General features: G+C 42.0%; 1 protein-coding gene across 1 annotated transcript in view; it reads right to left on the reverse strand.

The window, feature by feature from the left end:
* The window catches only part of PLCB1 (phospholipase C beta 1), a 957,098-nt gene that overhangs the window by 901,388 nt on the left and 31,905 nt on the right, over positions 1-23,805 (reverse strand). The window contains exon 2 of the mRNA XM_077485489.1: positions 1,105-1,182. Coding sequence (XP_077341615.1) covers positions 1,105-1,182 — 78 coding nt within the window. The remainder of the gene's footprint in view (positions 1-1,104; positions 1,183-23,805) is intronic.

The raw sequence follows: 23,805 nt of genomic DNA on the forward strand, positions 1-23,805 counted from the left end.
TATGTTGAGGGCAATGACAAAAAAAGTCAGATAATCAAAAAGACTATACAAAACATAGTAAAACGGCAGCGCACTTCAACCGGCGCAATTAATCACCGCCAACACGCACATCATGAAGCTCACACAATAAAAAGAAGACGTAATGAATACATTAAATGATTTCAAAGGGCGACGGAAGAGCAAACAGAATTAATATGAGATAAAACTAGGATTCGGAGAGTAAAGAAAATGAATTAAATGTCACATTTGATATACTGAACAAAAAACAGAGATTATAGAAGTCAATTCTCTGCATCTAGAAATGAGCTCCGTGCTTCAGATTCTCGGAAAAAAAGGAATCGATTTTATGCAAATCCTTCAAGGTTTATCAAAAGTCAATGTTTAGTGTATACAGTTCTACTGAAAGGAGTTCATTATGAGTATAATAATGACATGATGTAAATAAGATTGCTAAGTAGAGATCCAAACCAATTTCGAAAAGTTTGAAATGCGTCAAGGAAACCGAGACTTGCAAGCGCCAATTATGGTAGGCTTGAACCTAATCTGTAAATGTTATATACAATCCTACTCACAATGAGTATTGCAAAACTGATTTTATGAATCCAGAAAAAAAAAAAAAAAAAAAAGACTAGCTCACCCCTGGGTCATAACAATACCTTCGATTCAAGCAATGGCGAGGCAAGGTCATCCAGCGCCCAGGGCTAAAATGCCAAACTGCGCCCCCCACTCTCCTGTTCATGGTGTGCAAGCTTAGGGTTCCCTACACCCAGAAGTCATTCACTTGTTAAAATCACTACTCCTGTCAGCCTAGCCTGTGTCACTACCCCTGTCAGCCTAGCCAGTGTCACTACCCCTGTCAGCCTAGCCAGTGTCACTACCCCTGTCAGCCTAGCCACTGTCACTACCCCTGTCAGCCTTGCCACTGTCACTACCCCTGTCAGCCTTGCCACTGTCACTACCCCTGTCAGCCTCGCCACTGTCACTAACCGTCAGCCTTGCAACAGAAAGAAGGCCCCCCCCCCCCCCATCCCTAAAGTAAACCATTGCGCTTTAGGCAACTACAAAAGTAAATTATAAAAGACAGTGAATATTAATTTTCCTTACCTTGTTTTGATCTACCCAGTGTATAAAAAATCCATTGGGATCCACTTTAAGCACGACAGGATACACAAAAGTAGAGTCCTGAAATACATAGAAAACAATCACATTAAATAATCTGTACCTTGTAATCAAGGAGATCATCATCAAAGATACATATTTATTAAATATGCAGAGAAAACTCAGCTGGCACATGAACAGTTTGACTTCTGCACCTGATACATTCAATCATTCGACCCGAACTGTATGGTGGGAATGCTGGACCCTTAAAGTGGGGTTCCACCATTTTAAACATTTTTTTTTGGGGGGGGGGGATGACAAAGAAGAGGTGATTACAATATCTAACTCACTTGTTCAGTTTTTCTTTCATTAAGATCTCCCTTTTCACCGATAAAATAAACGTTAAAATGTTTACACTGACGGTTCTCATCTTGCCTGTGGGCATGTGAAACGCACAGACATCCTCGTCCAGGATTCTGTGCCGCTGATAGACCAGCATGCACCGCCCATTGTATCGCATGCGCAGTAAGCTTAAATCCGAGCGCCGTCAACAGCTCAGGTTGCCATCACAATGGGCGGTGTCGTCAAAAATCCGGCCCCGTTGTAGTGGCAACGGAGATAAGATTCTAACCCTCGGTGCTGCCCACTGACTCCTGGGAAATGGTGACACACATCTCCCAGGAGCAGTAGCGAGAGGAGGCGCCGAGGGAAGTGACGGCTTTAGGCCAGGCACTGGAAGCGGCAGATTTCATGGGACGGGGAAAAAAAGTTAAGTAAAAAAAAAATAATTATCCAATTAATTTTTTTTGGTTGATTTACTGCACAGTAAAGATTTTCTTATTTTTTGTAGGAAAAATCACTTTAAGTGGACAAGGATAGGTAATGGAATTTCTGAACCTTTTGGAGGCAGCTCTACGTGGTATCTAAGTGAAAGGAAGAGGCGATTGGTGGAAAACTGCTTCCTTTTTTTGGTGATCAGTAGAGAATTGCACTTAGAATCTCTTTTCTTTGATATCCATTTTACATATTTGGGGATGGTAGCACAATTGTAAGGCAAGTGTATACCAAATAGTCTTTCCACTCGTTTGAATTATCTTATGCCCTTTAATTTTGATCAGCTTGAAAGAGTCCCGAAACCTTGGTGGTCAGTAAAAAAAATAAAAAAGCGTCCCCTTACATTGGTGATCACTTAAGCAAACCATTGATTTGGTAATGCAAAGAAAAGCACCCTTACATTGGTGATCAGTGGAAAAAGCACCCTTACATTGGTGATCAGTGGAAAAAGCACCCTTACATTGGTGATCAGTGAAAAAAGCACCCTTAAGCCGCGTACACACGGGCGGACTGTCTGGCCAACTTAGTCCGCCGAAACACATTTCAGCGGACAGTCCGCTCGTGTGTGGGCTTCAGCGGACTTTTTCAGCGGACAGTCTGGCGGACTAAGTATTTAGGAATTTCCGTAATATTGTCCGTCCAAACTTGGTTTCAGCGGACAGTCCGCTCGTGAGTAGGCTAGTTGGACGGACTAAGTATGGCGCATGCTCAGAAAGGATTTACACGGCGAAAGGTTGCATTGCTGTGTATTGGACGTCCTATTTCTAGTCCCGTCGTACGTGCTGTACACGTCATCGCGCAAGCTTTCAGCGGACTGTTTTGCATCCGTGTGTGGTCAAGTCCGTTCATTCGAAAGTAGGACGGACTGTCCGTCGGATTGTCTGACGGACTTAGTTGGCCAGACAGTCCGCCCGTGTGTACGCGGCTTTACATTGGTGATCAGTGGAAAAGCACCCTTACATTGCTGATCAGTGGAAAAGCACCCTTACACCCCGTACACACGAGCAAATTCTCCGTCGGAAAAATCTTGGATGGTTTTTCAGATAGAATTCCGCTCAAGCTTGGCTTGCATACACTCGGTCACACAAAAGGTCTCCGAACTTTCGTCCGTCAAGAACACGATGACGTACAACACTATGACAAGCCGAGAAAATTAAGTGCAATGCTTCCGAGCATGCTTCGAATTGTTTCCAAGCATGCGTAGGAATTTTGCCTGTCGGAATTTGTACAGACGATTGGAATTTCCAATCGGAAATTTTTCTGACCGAAAAATAGAGAAAAATAGAGAACCTGCTCTCAATCTTTTGCTGGCTGGAATTCTGCCAGCAAAAGTCCAATGGACCATACACACAGTCGGAATTTCTGACCAAAAGCTCACATCCGACTTTTGCTGGTGGAATTTCTGATCGTGTGTATTTACATTGGTGATCAGTGGAAAATTGCATCTTGCATTGGTGAATTTTGGACTATTCTTTGTCACAAAGACGATCAATGGAAAATCGCTTTGTCAGCAGGGGGACCCTGTGCAGAGGTATCTACGTGAATACAAAAACGTTGTTTGATGGATCACTACTAATTATAATGGTGTTATAATTCTATATTTTTTGTAGCTATAAAAAGCCAAAAGGTCAATGTAACCACTAAATAAGCCACAGTAAATGTCCTGGGAGTGTTAGAGGATATGATATTAGGATACATTGTTAAAAAGGATTGAAGTCTTTGTTCTGTAGCTCTGGTGAACCCCCTAAACACGGTAACTAGTTTGTATTGTTCTGCAGAGCAAATGCCAGCAATAAAGGTTTTTGGACTCTCAGCTCATTGGTCTGGCACTCTTTTTTGGAACTTTACCTTTTTGGTAGTTACTATACTATTCCCTTGTTTTGATGAACTATAGAAAAGTGAGACCCTTATATTGGTAAGCACTGGAATTGCTTCCTTACATTCATGATTGGTGGAAATGTGCTTCCTTATAATGACGATTGGTGGAAAGCTGCTTTCTTACTTTGGGATTAGTGGAAAATTGCTTCCTTACATTGTTGATTGGTGGGAACATTTTTTTATTACATTAGCGATCGGTGCAAAATTGCTTCTCCACATTGGTGATCAGTGGAAAATTGCTTTCTTTTTTAAACACAACTAGTTCTGTCATATGTGTATCTTTAGTGCTATACTTAGGATTTATTTTCTTTGATATGCACTTTGCATATTTTGGGATAGTAGTGCAATTGGTACGAAAGTGTATATAAATAGTCTTTCCACTCATTTGAATTATCCTATGCCCTTTCATTTTGATGAGTGTGAAAGCATCCCCATACCTTGGTGGTCAGTAAAAAAAAAAAAGTGTCCTCTTGCATTGGTAGTCACTTTAGTAAACCATTGATTTGGTGGTCCACAGGAAAGCACCCCTTAGATTAGTGATCAGTGTAAAAGCACCCTTACATTGATAAGTGGAAAATTGCTTCCTTACATTGGTCCCGATCACATGACCCCTGATGACGTCAGAGGTTGCTGATGAAACGCGTCAGCTTGCATAGTGCGTGATACGCCACTTACGCCTTTGTACTGGAATGCAGGCGGAATGCGATCTGGCATGTCTGCTCCGTTTTATGTGCTTTTTAAAGGATACTGAAATGTAAGTTACTACTTTTTTTATAAATAATACTGGCTACAAGTTGCACTATGAGGAGTTCTCTCTTCTTTCCTTGATTTATGATCCTCATCTTCGTTTGGCTATATTATCGGCAAGGGTCGCTTGCATTGGTGGATACATCTTCATACACATCTCTGCCTAGTTGACATCGGTCATGGGTGTATGACCAGTCTGTTGAGTAAGATATTTGCCTAAACCGGTGGAAGACGGCACATTTTTCTTCACTGAAGCTGTATACATCACCGTGCACATTATTGAAGATCTGTTGATGGTGGTTTATGGACTTAATTATTGCCAATTTTGTCATATTGCCAATTGTTATATTTGTCACATGTAAATGAGCGTGGTATGAAATTATTTAATTTATTTCTTTTTCCTTCCATTGGTGATCAATGGAAAATTGTATCTTACATTGGTGGATTTTGGATTATTCCTTTGTTACTTTCTTCCATTGGTGGTCAGTGGAGAAGTGCTTCCTTACATTGGTGGTCAGTGTAGAAGTGCTTCCTTACACGGATGATCAATGGAAAGTCGATTCCTTCTAGTGGTGATCAGTGGAAAATTGCTTCCTTACATTGGCAAGGAATGGAAAATAGTTTCCTTACATTGATGAGCAATGGAAAATTGCATCTTACATTGGTGATATGTGGACTATTGCTTTGTTAGAATTGTGATCAATAGAAAATTGCCTTATTGCATTGCAGTTCAGTGTAAAAGTTCCCATTACACTGGTATTCAGTGGGAAATGTTCCTTAGATTGGTAATCATGATCAATAGAAAATTGCTTTCTTATATTGATGATCAGTGGAAAATTGCTTCTTTACACAGTTGATCAATGGCAAATTGCTTCCTTATATTGGTGATCATTAGAAAATTGATTCCTTCCATTGGTGATCAGTGAAAAATTGCTTCCTTACTTTTATCAAGTAAGGAAGCAATTTTCCATTGATCGTCCAAGGAAAATTCATTCCTTCCACTGGTGATAAGTGAAAAATTGCTTCCTTACATGGATGACCAATGGAAAATTGCTTCCTTACTTGTATTATCAAAGAAAAATAGATTTCTTCCATTGGCGAGCATTGGAAATTTGATTCCTTCCATTGGTGATCAGTGAAAAATTGCTTCCTTACTTGGATGATCAAAGAAAAATAGATTTCTTCCATTGGCGAGCATTGGAAAATTCATTCCTTCCACTGGTGATCAGTGAAAAATTGCTTCTTTACATGGATGACCAATGGAAAATTGCTTCCTTACTTGGATGATCAAAGGAAAATCGCTTACTTACTTGGATTAGCAAAGAAAAATAGATTTCTTCCATTGGCGAGCATTGGAAATTTGATTCCTTCCATTGGTGATCAGTGAAAAATTGCTTCCTTACTTGGAGGATCAATGGAAAATTGCTTCCTTATATTGGTGATCAGTGGAAAATTGCTTTTTTACATGGATGATCAATGGGAAATTGATTCCCTCCATTGGTGTTCAGTGGAAAATTTGCATCTTCCATTGGTGATTAATAGACTATAGCTTTGTTACAAAGATGATCAATGTAAAATGGATTCCTTCCATTGGTGACCAGTGGAAAATTGCTTAATTACAGAGTAGGCCGGCACTCAATCTTCCTTCTAGGTTAACTCATCTTCCACCGCTCATGGCTCAGAGAACCTTGTTGAACCACAGAACTGCATATGACCAACCCCGGTATGTAATCTGAAAAAAACTCAATGAGCAACAAGTTGCCAAAACCTCATAAACGCGGGTCCTCTTCATCTTCTGCTCAGCAGCTCTGCTATAAACCTGCATTAACTAAGCGTGTATTGCTGTTTCCACATGCAGCGAACATACATCAATGCCAGACTGGCCCGGTCATGATTTACAGTACGATTAAGCGGCTACGACGCAGATCTCATGTGATGACAGCCTGAATTTGATGCGGTTTAGAGTGACATAATACTAGAAAAGTCTATTCGCAGGGAGGAAAGTGATTTATGTATTAAAGTGTGCCGCGCTTCCATCCCAAAAGGAAGATTCAATTGTCGTGCAAAATAACTTCATTGTCATCTCCCGGTCCTCACACTTCATAAATAAAAGTGGCTGTTTATCTCTGTGGGCCGAGAAACGCGGTTTACCGTTTTTTTGGCTTTCAAATCTCATTCCGCACAACCAAAGCAAAGCACAGAGGGGATTAAAAGCTTATTTTAGTTAAAATAGAGAAATGTAAATTTTGATGGCATTTTGGAGAGTTGAAATATCATTTTATACAGATTGATAAAAGTTTCCTACTTTCAGTAAGAAAGTATATACACAATTCTACCCTATAGAACAGGGGTCTCCAAACAACAAACAAATCTGGCCCACTGCAAGAACTTATCTGGTCCTCTGGTGCAAGAAAATGTTCTTATGGGGTCTCTTGTATAGGGGGCCTCCGATGTCAGGAAGACTTTGATGTCTATCTGCATTTGTCCTGTGGGGTCATTTTTCTTTCTTTCCCTGGGCTTTCTATGTGCACTGTGATACGTTGCAGTGTCTTTGTGGTGCAGAAAAATGCAGCATGCTCTTTTTTTTTTTTTTGGACTGCATTGCAATGATGTGAACTATGCCCATATGATTACCCTGATTTTGGACTGTCTATGCAGTTGGAGTGCAGTCAAAAATGCAGCCCACTGAGTTTGGGTGTGAATGGGCCCTAATTCTTAAAAGCGCACTACATTTTCGCGTGCGCCAAATTGTCAAAGACGTCTTTCCGTGTGTTTCTGTGGTAAGGGCAGCCCACTGAGATGAATGCAAGGTCTACATGAAGAATGCAATAGATGCAGGTCGCATAAATCTGAATGGAGTCTTAAAGTGATATTAACCCTTTCATGCCTCATGCCGCGTACACGCGATCGGAATTTCGACCAGCAAAAGACCGATAAGAGCTTTTCATTGGAAAATGCAACCGTTTTTATGCTCCATCGGAATTTAGCTGTCCGAATTTCCACCAGCAAACAAAAAAAAAAAAAAAAAAAAAAATCGATAGAAAGTTTTTCCATTGGGAAAATTGTGAACATGTTATGTTATCAGAAATTCCGATCGTGTGTATGCAATTCTGACTCGCAATAACTCACGCATGCTCAGATTCAACTACGAGATGGAAGATATTGGCTTCTGGCTATTGAACTTCATTTTTCTAGTCCCCTCGTACGTGTTGTATGTCACTGTGTTCTTGACCGTTCGGAATTTGGTGTGACCGTGTGTATGCAAAACAGCTTGAGCGAAATCCCATCGGAAATTCCGTCGGGAAAACCATCAGAGCTTTTTCCGAAGAGAATTCTGATCATGTGTACGCAGCATATATACACACACACACACACATACATATATATATATATATATATATAAATATAAGAGAACCTACAGAATAAAATGTCAAAAGTGGTGGAAATACTGGCCAACCTCAAATATGAGCAGCCAACACAACAATCAGACTAATTGTATTGTGAAATATATAATAAATGTGTAGCACTAGCACTACACATTTGTTATATAATATTTTATGTCACACCGTATTTTCGCAGGACTCTTTCAAACACAATATGTTGGAAAAAAAAGAAGCTTTCATGAATTAAAAAAAAAAACAAACAGTAAAATTTAGCCCAATTTTTTTGTATAATGTGAAAGATGATGTTACGTGGAATGCGACAAACTACCATACCTAAAAATCTCCATAGTCGACGCTTTAAAAAAAATGTAACAGTTACCAGTTTAGACTTACAGAGGAGGTCTAGTGTTATGCCGCGTACACACGAGCGGACTGTATGGCATACTTAGTCCGTCATACAATCCGACGGACAGTCCGTCATACTTTCCACTGAACGGACTTGACCACACACGGATACCCAAACAGTCCGTCGAAAGCTTGCGCGATGACGTGTACAGCACGTACGACGGGACTAGAAATAGGAAGTCCAATACACAGCAAAGCACTCTTCCGCCGTGTAAATCCTTTCTGGGCATGCGCCATTCTTAGTCCGTCCAACTAGCATACTGACGAGAGGATTGTCCGCTGAAACCAAAGTACGACGGACAGAATTTCGAAAAATCCGAAATACTTAGTACGCCGGACTGCACGCTGAAAAAGTCCGCTGAAGCCCACACACGAGCGGACTGTCCGCTGAAATGTGTTTCGACGGACTAAGTACGCCATACAGTCCGCCCATGTGTACGCGGCATTAGAATTATTCCTCTCACTCCAACGATCGCGGCAATATCTCACATGTGTGATTTCAACACCGTTTACATATATGGGAGCAACTTACGCATACGTTTACTTTGCTGCATGAGCACGCGGGGATGGGGGCGATTTAAAAAAAAAAAAAAAAAAAAAAAATATATATATATTTTTTTTTCTTATTTATTTTTTACATTGTCCCTTTAAAAAGATAAAATAAAATGTAAACATCCCTTGTGACAGTAATAGGTGGTGACAGGTACTCTTTATGGCGGGATCCGGGACCCTAAACCCCTCCTTTGTACTTAAAAGTATTCAGATCGCCAAAAACTGCGATTCTGAATACTGCCATTGGCAGCCGAGAAAACCGGAAGTGACGTTGTGACGTCGCTTCCTGTGTTTTTACATTGGAGACTAGATGAAAGCGGTTTCCGTCTTCGTTCCAGTCTCAGCCTAACCGATGGAAATGCCAGATCGTGGATCGGGTAACTCCTGGTGGGACGGGAGGACCGGGAAGAGCGTTACAAGGCGGCGGGATATGTTTTATTTTTGCACCTTATATCACCCTTGTTTTTGTTGTATTTTTCATGCACATTTGGGCACAACCCACTTTTGTATCTCAATTTATATACGCATGAAATTATATATATATATATATATATATATATATATGTGTGTATGTGTGTGTATGTGTGTGTGTATGTGTGTGTATGTATGTGTGTGTATGTGTGTGTATGTGTGTGTATGTGTGTGTATGTGTGTGTATGTGTGTGTATGTGTGTGTATGTGTGTGTATGTGTGTGTGATAGATAGATAGATAGATAGATAGATAGATAGATAGATAGATAGATAGATAGATAGATAGATAGATATATCACACACATACACACTTCCTTTTTTTTTCCTTTTCCACCAACCCTTTCCCTTCCTCATCACACCTCTCTCCTTGTTTCCTTTATTTTTCACTTTTTGTGTGCATTTTTGATTGTTTGCCTGATACCATACTATTACGTATTTCTAGATCACTTTATCTAGAGGCCAGCTGCCTGGTAACTCCCTATATATAGCCTTCCCAAACGCCGCGCGAGGCTTTGCTGGGTGTGTCATATGTCTTGCATACACTGAGGCATGGGTAAGCAGCCCTATATATTTGGTATAAAATCCCATTTATTATTTAGTAAAAGCATTTACTATAATTATATATATATATATATATATATATATATATATATATATATATATATATATATATATATATATTTATATATTTATTTATTATTGGTCATCCTCTAGTATTTGTCACTTATTTATTAGTTTCTATTAGCACTTTAGTACACTTTTCACTAATTATACAAAGCGAATTAAAATAAAATTAACAAAGTTTGTTCATACAAAATATAAAAACCTCACAAAAGAGCTAAAAGGAATACACAGATGACATGAAGACAATAGTTTTTGCGGGTTTACCACTTCTTCAGGAAATACATCTGTGAATAGAAGATACAGTAATATATAGAAATTTGATTTATAAAAAAAAAAAAAAAAAATATATATATTACTGTATCTTCTATTCACAGATGTATTTCCTGAAGAAGTGGTAAACCTGCAAAAACTATTGTCATCATGTCATCTGTGTATTCCTTTTAGCTCTTTTGTGAGGTTTTTATATTTTGTATGAACAAACTTTGTTAATTTTATTTTAATTCGCTTTGTATTTTTCATTTAGGGCCGGTTCACACAGCGAGGCGAGGCGAGGCGACACGGCTCGCCTCGCTCCCGCAAGTCGCCCCCATTCAGTACTATGGAACCGTTCTGAGAGGAGCGACTCGAGTCGCTCCGACTCAGAAAAAAGGTTCCTGTACTACTTCGGGGCGACTTCGGGGGCGACTTGCATTGACTTCTATACAGAAGTCCTCTGCAAGTCGCCGCTGAGCTCCCCGCAGGTCGCGGCGAGGTAAGTCGGAGACGCCTCGCCGCGCCTCGCTGTGTGAACCGGCCCTGACACTTTCTTTACCTGTACCGAGATAGCCCGCTTGCCTTCTTCCTTTTGGCGAGTCTAGGGTGGGGTCCCGACTCCCAAATATTCATTCTCCTTTAGGATAACAGCCGAGTGGCTTTTAGCCGCATCGGTTGTTATCACTAAAAATCCAACCACCAGCTCTAAAAAACAGTACAGGGTTGATGCATGCAGCTGCATATCAGCCCGGTGTAACCCCTCCAAGCCGAGGCCACATATGTGAGTACGGTCGGTGCTAAGGGATTACATGCTTATATATATATATATATATATTTTTTTTTTTCTTTTTTTAACCACTTCAGCCCCGATAGAATTTACCCCCTTCCTGACCAGAGCACTTTTTGTGATTCGGTACTGCGCCGCTTTAACTGACAATTGCGCAGTCGTGCGACGTTGTACCCAAACTAAAATTTACTTCCTTTTTTTCCCACAAATAGAGCTTCCTTTTGGTAGTATTTGATCACCTCTGCGGTTTTTATTTTTTGCGATATAAAACAAAAAAAAAAAAAATAAAAAAAAAAAAAAAAAAGAGAACAGTTTTGAAAAAAATATATAAAATTTTTTTTACTTTTTGCTATAATATCCCCCAAAAATATATATAAAAAAATAACCTTTTTTCCCTCAGTTTAGGCCAATGCGTATTCTTATACATATTTTTGGTGTAAAAAAAAAAAATTAAAAAAAATCACAATAAGTGATTATTGATTGGTTTGCGCAAAAGTTATAGCGTTTATAAATAGGGGATAGTTTTATGGCATTTTTATTAATATTTTTTTTTTCTGTCAAATGGCGGCAATCAGCGATTTTTATTGTGACTGCGACATTATGGCAGACACATCGGACATTTTTGACACATTTTTGGGACCATTGTCATTTATACATCAATCAGTGCTATACAAATGCACTGATTCCTGTGTAAATTACACTAGAAACTAAGGGGTTAACCAGGAGGTGGCGGTATATGGGACGGGGCTCAGGTAAGTTTTAGGGGGCGCTTCTGAACACTGAAGGTTTTCTACCTTCATGCATAGAATACATGAAGGTGAAAAACCTTGAGCCTTTATAATGACTTGCCGGTCGCCCTGTAGCAGATATATACATGATCCTGCACTATCGGGTACGAGTGCGTGCCGCAGGAGCTGAAAAGGGGGTTCCGCAGACCCAATGTCCGCCTGTGCCTGCTGATCGTTCTGTGCACAGGCAGAATGACGATCTGCCAATTTAAACAAGGCAGACTGCTGTTCTGTCAGTAGGGAAGGCATAGATCCTGTGTTCCTGCAAAGCAGAGACACGGATCTATGCCTTCCCCCTAGGAAAAGCACCTCCCCTACAGTAGTAAATCACTAGCTAGGTACACAGTTAACTCTTTGATCGCCCTTGATGCTTAACCCCTTCCCATCCAGTGTCATTAATACAGGGACAGTGCATAGTACTGATCACTGAATTAGTGTCAAAAGTGTCAGTTATGCCGCGTACACACGGGCGGACTGTATGGCGTACATAGTTGGTCATACAATCCGACGGACAGTCCGTCGTACTTTCCACTGAACGGACTTGACCACACACGGATGCACAAACAGTCCGTCGAAAGCTTGCGCGATGACGTGTACAGCACGTACGACGGGACTAGAAATAGGAAGTCCAAGACACAGCAAAGCACCCTTCCGCCGTGTAAATCCTTTCTGGGCATGCGCCATTCTTAGTCCGTCGAACTAGCATACTGACGACCATATTGTCCGCTGAAACCAAAGTACGACGGACAGAATTTAGAAAAATCCGAAATTCTTAGTACGCCGGACTGCACGCTGAAAAAGTCCGCTGAAGCCCACACACGAGCGGACTGTCCACTGAAATGTGTTTCGACGGACTAAGTACGCCATACAGTCCGCCCGTGTGTACGCGGCATTAGTGTCCTGACTGTCTGCCGCAACATCGCAGTCCCCCTATACTGCAAGTCGCTAATCGCTGCCATTACTAGTAGAAAAAAAAATAAGTAAATAAAAATTCCATAACTATATCCCATAGTTCGTAGACGTTATAACTTTTGCGCAAACCAATATACGCTTATTTGGGATTTTTTTTTTCTTTTTTACCAAAAACATGTAGCAGAGAATACATATTGGCCTAAATTGTTGAAGAAATGTAAACATTTTTTTTTATTGGATATGTTTTATAGCAGAAAGTAAAAAAATGTTTGTTTTTTTTTCAAAATTGTCATAATTTTTTTGTTTATAGCGCAAAAAATAATAAAAAAACACAGAGTAGATCAAATACCACCAAAAGAAAGTTCTATTTGAAGGAAAAATAAAAAGGACATAAAATTTTATTTGGGCACAGCGTCGCACGACCACGCAATTGTCAGTTATAGTGCCATATCACAAAAAAAAAAAATAATTGGCCTGGGCAGGAAGGGGGGCAAATCTTCCGGAGGTCAAGTGTTTAAAAAAAAAAAGAGAACAAAAAGTAACAATAGATCCTGGCGCCCCTACACAGTGAAAGCTGTCTTTATTAAAAAGATACAATGTCTCCATTAGATCCCCTTTGTTGGCCAGCACAGAGCGCTGTGGAAGAATCGGAATTCTCATATGAGAGATTGGCTACTCATGAAATGGTTGTCAGCCACTCAAACTGGCTGCGATTTCTCTTCCCAACTTAGGACAATTCTTTTCAAAATGTTAAACAGTGAAAGTCTGTTTTCTTTTATGTGTTGGAAGAAAAAAAAAAAAAGGAAGCTTTTTAATTGGTTGCCAAAATTCTCTAGCAAATCTTGCCCAATACATGCAGACAAATCCGGTCGTACTTGTCATTTTTCAAAGGCACGTTAGAAGATAAAAGGTGACATCTGAATGGCTGCCATGAGCATCACCTGCAGGTTTCTCGTCTCTCCTTTTATATATGAAGCCCACAGATGATCAACCACAACCCAACGTGGAGCGCGCTCCGTGTACCCAACTGACATTTGTGTTTTAAAATACCCGTCATTGTGGTTATTTTTATCTATCTCACAGTTTTTACTTCCAGACAAAAGGAGGTTATGGTAACTGGAAATGAATGAGGTTGGCTGGAGAAGAACAATACACTGAAAGACTTTGCTGATGAGCTATGTCTTCTAAATGCGGAAACTTGAAATGCGTATTTCTGTTTTTTAAAGGGTTTGGAATAGGCAAATAACAAAAGATTGCAGGTTCTCGTGTAATAGAAGGTCCTTTTTTTTTTTTTTTTTTTTTTTAAAAGCTCATCTTGGGGTTTGTGTCCCATCCCAGGTCCCTTAAAGCAACCCTGGCACCTTAAAAAAAAAAAAAAAAATCTCTATGACATCACAGGTCCTCTTCAACACTGACATTCTGAGCACACCAAAAACGTGAGATTGAAGCCAGTGAATATTTATTATTCACAATAAAAAAGGTCAGGAAATAAATGATCCCACATCCTCCAACCCCATACCCCACCAAAGGTACAGATCTCTCCCACTATCCCTAAATCCCCCTCCCAGCCCAGCCCCCCCTCTCCCCCAGTAGAGACTTTCTCAGTACAGATCCTTAGTACAGATCCTCTAGCACAGACCCCCTCAATACAGACCCCTTCAGCACAAACCCCTCAATACAGACCCCCTCAGCACAAACCCCTCAATACAGACCCCCTCAGCACAAACCCCTCAATACAGACCCCCTCAGCACAAACCCCTCCATACAGACCTCCTCAGCACAAACCCCTCCATACAGACCTCCTCAGCACAAACCCCTCCATACAGACCTCCTCAGCACAAACCCCTCCATACAGACCTCCTCAGCACAAACCCCTCCATACAGACCTCCTCAGCACAAACCCCTCCATACAGACCTCCTCAGCACAAACCCTTCCATACAGACCGCCTCAGCACAAACCCCTCCGTACAGACCTCCTCAGCACAAACCCTTCCATACAGACCGCCTCAGCACAAACCCTTCCATACAGACCGCCTCAATACAGACCCCTTCAGCACAAACCCCTCAATACAGACCCCCTCAGCACAAACCCCTCCATACAGACCGCCTCAGCACAAACCCTTCCATACAGACCTCCTCAGCACAAACCCCTCCATACAGACCTCCTCAGCACAAACCCTTCCATACAGACCGCCTCAGCACAAACCCCTCCGTACAGACCCCCTCAATACAGACCCCTTCAGCACAAACCCCTCAATACAGACCCCCTCAGCACAAACCCCTCCATACAGACCGCCTCAGCACAAACCCTTCCATACAGACCGCCTCAGCACAAACCCCTCCATACAGACCGCCTCAGCACAAACCCCTCAATACAGACCCCCTCAGCACAAACCCTTCCATACAGACCGCCTCAGCACAAACCCTTCCATACAGACCACCTCAGCACAAACCCTTCCATACAGACCGCCTCAGCACAAACCCCTCCATACAGACCGCCTCAGCACAAACCCCTCAATACAGACCGCCTCAGCACAAACCCCTCAATACAGACCGCCTCAGCACAAACCCCTCAATACAGACCCCCTCAGCACAAACCCCTCAGCACAGACACCCCCCCCCCCCCCAGCACAGACCCCTTCAGTACAGACCCCCCAGCACAGCATACCATCACAGACCTTAAAATCGCTGTCATTACCAGTAAAAAAAAAAAAAAAAAAAAAAAATCTATCCCGTAGTTTGTAGACACTATAAATTTTGCGCAAACCAATCAATATACACTTATTGGGATTTTCTTTTACCAAAAATACATAGCAGAATACATATTGGCCTAAATTGATGAAGAAACAACATTTTTATTTATTTATTTTTTATTGGATATGCTTTATAGCAAGTAAAAAAAAAAATTCAAAAAAAAAAAAAAAAAAAAAAGTTTATTTTTTTTCCCCTTTCTTTTAAAATTGTCGTTATTTCTTTTTTTTTTTATTAGACATGTTTTATAGCAGAAAGTAAAACGTATATTTTTTTTTTCAAAATTGACGTTTTTTTTGGTTTATAGCGCAAAAAATAACTATTGGAATTTTTTTTACCAAAAATATGTAGAAAAATACATATTGGCCTAAATTGATAAAGAAATTAGTTTTTTTGAAAAATCTTTTGGGGGGGGGGGGGGGGTATATGGATTATAGCAGAAAGTAAAATATTATATATTTTTTTTTTTACTATCTTTTACTTTCTGCTATAATCCATATCCCCCACCCCCTCCCCAAAAAAAGTGAAAAAACAAACATTTCATTATCAATTTGGGCCAATATGTATTATTCTACATATTTTTGGTAATATATATATATATATAAAATACGAAAATACGGTGTGACATAAAATATTATATAACAAATGTGTAGTGCTAGTGCTACACATTTATTATATATTTCACAATACAATTAGTCTGATTGTTGTGTTGGCTGCTCATATTTGAGGTTGGCCAGTATTTCCACCACTTTTGACATTTTATTCTGTAGGTTCTCTTATATTTATATATATATATATATATATATATATATATATATATATATATATATATATATATATATATATATATATATAATGTGTGTGAATGTTTGAATGTGCGTGCGTATATATATTATATATGCGCGCATATACACATACACACATATTTTATATATATATATATATATATATATATATATATATATATATATATATATATATATATATATATATATATATATATATAATTATTTTCTAAATTTTCATAATTTTTTTGGTTTATAGCGCAAAAAATTTTTATTGGGATTTTTTTTATTTATATTATTATTATTAGTTTTTTTTTTAAATTGTGAGCCTTTTTTTGTTTATAGCGCAAAAATAGAAACCGCAGAGGTGCTCAAATACCACCAAAAGAAAGCTCTAATTGGGGGTGGGGGGGAGAGAGGCGTCAATTTTGTTTGGGGGCAGTGTCGCACAACCGCACAATTGTTGTAAGTTAAAGCGACGCCATAAAAAAAAAAGGCCTGGTTTTGAAGGGGGGGGGGGTGGGGGTGAAACCTTCCAGAGCTGAAGCTGTTAATGATTACACCGGGCCATACTGGACCAATGTATTGGCAATGAAGATAATTCCTGGAGGCCTGCTTTAGTAACTCTGGCCTCAGCAAAGTGCCATCTGTAGACGATTAGCAGGTACTGCGCATGAGATCATATGTCAGAGCTGTACACCGTCCCCTATCCTGGGTCCAATCACTCTTTTACTTTGAGGGATTTCACAATGAAATACCACAAGGGGGAGGGAGAAAAAAAATGTAACTGTAATCTGAAACAGCTCCCCTTCTACGGGTGACGGCCGAACGTCGGTAAAAATACATCGGTAAAACCAGTTTGGGACCGTATCATAGCAGGAAATACCAGGGAGCTTATGCAATGCTTGTAAAGTCAATCAGTCCATAGAATGAATACCAGGGACGCGCAGATCATTAGAATACAAATTCCATACCTCCGCTCTGCCGATATGGACGGCAACCAAGCATCGGCGCTCTGCAGTTTCCAAGGAGACTGTAAATAAGGTCATATCTGACATGTCTTTAGATATAAAAAAAAAGCATAATTTGACTCAAATTAAATGCAGACATAAAAGCCTACAAAGAAAATCACACTTCTGAGAGGTGTTCCACCTTTACCCACCGACTCGTTTCACAAATTCACCGCGGAGCGCGTCATGACAACGGGACTGCGCCCAATTAAATAACCGCATCCCCCTCCCCCCCCCCCCCCCCCAGCGAGGATCATCGATCACAAAACAGGTTTATATAAACTCACAAGAAAATCATCTTTCAGTTTTATAGAATTCGGAAATAAAGTGAAACTAAACTCGGGTTTAAAAAATAAAATAAAAAAATCCAATTTCAGTATACAGTATATTCTTAACTTAACCACTTCAGCCCCCCCAAAGATTTTACCCCCCCCCCCCCCTTCCCGACCAGAGCACTTTTTTTTACAATTTGGCACTGCGTCGCTTTAAATGACAATTGCTCAGTCGTGCCACGATGTACCCAAACTAAATTTGCGTCCTTTTTTCCCCTCCGACAAATAGAGCTTTCTTTTGGTGGTATTTGATCGCCTCTGTGGTTTTTATTTTTTGCACTATAAACAAAAAAAGAGCGACAATTTTGAAAAAAAATCTAAAATTTTTTTGCTTTTGCTATAATAAATAACCAAAAAAAAAAAAAAAAAAGTAAAAAAAAAAAAAACGTATTTCTTCATCAGTTTAGGCCAATATGTATTCTTCTACATATTTTTGGTAAACAAAATCCCAATAAGCGTATATTGATTGGTTTGCCCAAAAGGTATAGCATCTAAAAATATTGATTGGTTTGCGCAAAAGGTATAGCGTCTAAAAATATTGATGTATGGCTTTTTTTTTTTTTACTAGTAATGGCGGCAAACAGTGATTTTTAGCGGGACTGCTCTGGTGAGGAAGGGGGTAAAATCTTCCGGGGCTGAAGCGGTTAACTGGTATTAAACAGTCAAGAGTAAAATTCTTAAGGGATTTTTATTACAAAAGATACATATAAAGAACATATTCACAGAATAAAATGCAGACCATGACAATCAAGAAAAACTTCAAAAGTTGCATCTTATCAGGACAACTTAAACATTGATACCATCTCTACGTGTTTCGCGGATTAATATTAGCCGCTTCTTCAGGAGATTTCTATATTTAGACGGTGTAAAGAATTGATTGTCATATAGCTATGGAAATAAAGTATAAAAAAAACATTTTGTGGATATACACAAAATACACCAGTGTTGGCGTTTTTTTAATGCATTTTTTGAGTCACGTGACCTATGAAAAACACACCACAAACAAGGTAAAAAAATCACAGCAAAAATCTAGTTTTCGGCAGCCATTATCAACACTTTTTTTTCCTTCCGGCACAGCGCCATTTTTAGCCGGTAAGTTTCAGCGGGTGAAAGTTCGGTGCAAGACTAGTTAAAGCGGGATTGCACTGTGGAAAAAAATATTAAAAGCCAGCAGCTACAAATACTGCAGCTGCTGACTTTTAATAAATGGACACTCACCTGTCCCGGGTTCCAGCGATGCCGGCAGCCGAGGCCGATCGATCGCTCAGCTCTCGGCTGCTGCCGCCACTATTCTAGGTGAGGGAATCAGGAAGTGAAGCGCTGTGGCTTCACTTCCCGGTTCCCTACTGCGCATGCGTGAGTCGCGCAGCGCAATAGGAATTGTCCGCGCGGTCTCTGGGACCTGTGTGTATCCTAGCAGACAGCGCGCAGGGACAGGAAGAGGCATATACTCCCGTGGGAGTCTATGCCCGGAAGTGGGTGTAAATACCTATATCTTTGACAGGTATCTGCACCCCCCTCCCCCCTGAAAGGTGCCAATTGTGACATCGGAGGGGGGGGGGGGTTCCGATCAGTGGAAGTTCCACTTTAGGGTGGAACCCCACTTTAAAACATTGCTTTATGGATTTGAAGAACCAAAATGCACAAAAAAAATAAAATAGGATTTTTGTACTCACCGTAAAATCCTTTTCTCTGAAGTTCATTGACGGACACAGCACCTTTTATCTTGACCTTAGGGTTATATCGCTACCTTCAGGAGAGGACTAGGCAGAACATGTAAAAAGAAAAACCGCAAAGTACCACCCAGGGGGCAGTCCTACTGGCTATAACCCCTCACTCTGCTTCCAGCAGCTCAGTTCGTCAAAAAGCAGTACAAATGTAGATAGGAGGGGAGGGTGCTGTGTCCGTCAATGAACTTCAGATAAAAGGATTTTACGATGAGTACAAAAATCCTATTTTCTCTTTCGTTCATTGATGGACACAGCACATTTAATCTTGACCTTAGGGACATCGCCAAGCAGTGTCAAAAACGAGAGGTGAGGACACAACAAAAAAAAATCTTAGCAGAGGAGTTGCATCCTTAAAATGGTCACCTGCAAAACCTTGCGACCGCAGCATGTATCCGCAGATGCGCTCACATCAACCTTGTAAAATTTAGTGAAAGTGTGAACCGACAACCAGGTCGCCGCCTTACACACCTGGGAAACGGATGCTTGATGTCGGAAAGCCCAGGAGGCATCAACTGCCCTGGCAGAATGGGCCGTGACAGGAAAGGGGGGCACCCGCCCCCTTATGGAATAAGCCTGAAACACAATCTGTCTGATTCACAGAGAAATGGTGGCCTACGAGACTGCCAGGCCCTTCTTCAAACAAAACAAACAGCGAGACCGACCTCCGAAAAGGAGCTGTAGCAGACAGATACACCCGCAGAGCCCGGACCATGGCCAAAGAATACAAAACAACCTCTTTTGGGATGTGACGGCTGAGGACATAAGGATGGAGGCACAATGTCCTCATTTAGATTAAAAGCCGAAACAACCTTTGGGAGAAATGAAGGCTGCGGACACAACACCGCCTTATCCTTGTGGAGGATCTAGTAGGGAGACTTGCACGACAAGGCCACCAACTCAGAAACCCTCCTGGCAGATGTAATCGCCACTAGAAAGACTACTTTCTGAGAGAGTGTCAATAAGGGAATCTCCCTAATGTTTTCAATCAGCGTTTCTGAAGCACAGAGAGCACCAGATTCAAATTGCACGGAGGCAGCGGTGGTGGGACCGGAGGGGCCAAATGTCAAACCCCCCTGAACAAACGTACTCACCAATGAATGAGTCGCCAAAGGTCGCTGAAAAAAAAGACAGCCAAAGCTGATACCTGCCCCTTAATGGTCTTTAAAGCAAGTTTCTGATCCAATCCTCGCTTCAAAAACATAGCGCCACCTCATCTCCTCACACATGGCGATGTAGGCCTTCCATGTACAATGATAAATATTCAGAGAAAAGGACTTCCGTACTGGTTCTGACAGATAAAGTCAGTTCCTGACTTTAAACCAGGGAGCTTACTGAGAGTACAACCAGTGGCATGGCTGTTGAAAGCCAGGTGCTAAGGGACCAAGGACTGTCTGATTCGGTAATCTCCACTATGCTGGGGGTCAGCATAGTGGAGATTACCGAATCAGACAGTCCTTGGTCCCTTAGCACCTGGCTTTCAACAGCCATGCCATTAAAACCAGCGACGGTAAAGCAGGAAGAAGTATTAGACCTTGCGACAGAAGGTCCTCTCGCATCGGCAGCCACCAAGGAACATCCGCCACTATTCTGACTATGCCGGAGTACCAAGGACTTCGAGGCCAATCTGGGGCAATCAATCACTGGAACCCCTTCGGCCTCCACTCTGCGTAGCAGATGGAGTAGGTGTTTGTGCGGGGGGAAAGCATAAAATCAGCCGATAATGCCCCCATGGAGCCACTAACACGTCTGACACGTTCGCCCAGGGGTCTCTTGCCCTGGCCACAAACCTCTGTACCTTCCGATTGAGCCAAAAGACCAAGAGATCCACATCTGGTGTGCCTCACCTTAGGCAAATGAGCCGAAATACATCTGGATGTAACAACCAGTCCCCCTGGTCCAGCATCTGACAACTTAGGAAGTCCGCCTGCCAGTTTTCTACGCCTGTAATGTATACGGCCGATAGAGCCGGCATGTGCCACTCTGCCCATTGCAGGATGTGAGCGATCTCCAGTGCTGCAGCCGAGTTCCTTATTCCTCCTTAATGGTTGACATATTGACACATGGTTGACACTGCCGTGGCGTTGTCCGACTGGGTCTGACCGGACGCCCCTGCAGCCTCTGTGACCATGTGGAGAGGCAACGCCTGATCGCCCGAAGCTCCAGTACATTGATCAGCAGGCGGGATTCTTCTTGCGTCCAGTGACCCTGGGCCGACTGTACGCCCCAAACCCCCCCCCCCCCCCCCCCAGCCGGTTGCATTTGGCAATTGGATGCCGAGGCGGATGGTTGTACTCTCAGTAAGCTCCCTGGTTTAAAGTCAGGAACTGACTGTATCTGTCAGAACCAGTACCCAATTGCCGCCTCAGGACTGACTGATTTGCTCCAGTGTTCCTCTGGGTCATTATTAGACCATCCCCATTATCAACATCTTATTGCTATTCGGCCCCTCTGCGAAACATCTCAATTAAGTTGACCATATTGGGAGTTTTTTAAAGAAACCATCGAATACACCTGTCCTGTCTTATTGTTTTTAATTACAAACACCATGGAATGTTTATTCAGTACTCTTTTTGAACACAATTGTCCTGTGCATAGACCTACACCTGAAGAAGGAGACATAGGCATTCCGAAAATCGTAGGGTGCTTAAGCATCAGAGATTGTTGTACTGTATACGTATTGGTGATTACGTTGTTTATGCATTCCTTTTGCTATATGTGTTTTTATGATATTTACATTCAATAAACGTTTTTTTTTACACTTTATATATTTTATACTTAGTGTGCGTGCCTTAAAAGTCCACCACTAGGGGTTCTCTAATCTTTGAGCCGGTCAGGCTGGCGTCCGTTGTGATCACAGTCCAATGAAGAGGAAGGAATGACTTCCCGGACCGAAGGCCCGGAGACCTCAGCCACCAGAGAAGGGAATGTCGAAGATTTGTCCCATTTGGACAGGATCTCTTTTTGCAAGACTCGAGTGTGGAATTGGGCATACGGTACCGCCTCGAAAGTGGCTACCATGAGACCCAGAATTTGCATGCAAAAACACAGCGACGACCACCTGTGGGACACCAATAACTTCACCGCAGCTTGAAGAGTCTGCAGCTTGTCTGAAGGGAGAAAGACTTTCGCCTCTGAGGGAGTCCAGAACAAAGCCCAGGTACTCCAGGCGTTAAGTCGGCACCAACACCAACTTCTGGAGGTTCAACACCCAACCAAACTCCCAGAGAATCTGTATGGTGATCGCCACATCCTCCCTTAAGCCTGAGGCAGAGGCTGCTCTCAGGAGGATTCTGTCCAGGTAACCCAGGATTGCGATCTCTTGTTATCTTAGCAATGTCAGAATTGGGGCTAGCACCTTGGTGAAGACCCTTGGCGCCCTCGCTAAGCCAAAAGGGAGAGCTACAAATTGATAGTGCTTATCCCCGACTGCAAATCGTAGAAACCTCTGATGCCTGACTCATATGGGGACATGCAAGTATGCATCCTTGATGTCCAACGATGCCAAGAAATCCCCCTGATGGAGTGCAGCGACCACGGAGTGAACTGATTCCATTCTGAACCTTTGTACTTTCACAAAGCCATTGAGGGCCTTGAGATCCAGGACCGGACAGACCCCTTCCTTCTTTGGGACTAGAAACAGATTGGAGTAGAATCCCTGAAACCTTTCCGGCGTGGGCACAGGTACTAATCACCGCGAGCAGCTAAAGGGCCTATACTGCCCCGATTAGGGCCTCCCGATGAGCCGGAAGAAGATGAAGGTTGGAGGGAAAAAATCTGTTTGGCGGACAAGAAAGAAACTATCTTGTATCCTCATGAAACCAGTTTGCAGACCGACTGGTCGGAAAAGAGGGAGGTCCACCAGGCTGCAAACTCCCGAAGACGACCTCCCCACCCAAGAGTCGGGCGGGGGCAAAACTTCATGCGGCAACAGATTTGCTTGCAGGCTTGTTTGGCTTGCGAAACCAGGGGCGCTTCTTTCCCTCAGCAGCCACCTTGTCGGACTGGGAACGCTTACCTGCCGACCCGGATGGACGAAAAATCCACTTCTGAGCGGAAAAGGAGGGCCCCTGCCTATGGCATGGCTCCTTACCCTTTCTGGACTGCGGGAGCAAAGTACTCTCCCCCCCCCCCCCCAGTAACATTCTTAATAGTATCATCCAGTGATGCTCCAAATAGCCTCTCCCCCTGGAAGGGCAAATCCGCCAGCGCCTTCTTAGAAGTCTGGTCCGCAGACCAACATTTAAGCCAGATCAGGCGACGTAGCACCACAGCCGATACTGAGGCACTAGATAGCAAGGGGGCCCTATCTAAGGCCGCATCACAGACATTCTTCAGGCCCTGCACCAACTGGTCTGCATGTTCCACGCAGACCGGGGAAACCGGTTGTTGCACTGCGAGTTGGAGAAGCAACTTAGCCCATTCAGTAAGCATCTGTGACACCAGGGCCATGGCAAACACTGGCCATA

Source organism: Lithobates pipiens, unplaced genomic scaffold, assembly GCF_037356315.1.
Source record: "Lithobates pipiens isolate NorthernLeopardFrog02 unplaced genomic scaffold, aLitPip1_a1.2 Scaffold_18, whole genome shotgun sequence".
Classification (NCBI taxonomy): Eukaryota; Metazoa; Chordata; class Amphibia; order Anura; family Ranidae; genus Lithobates; species Lithobates pipiens.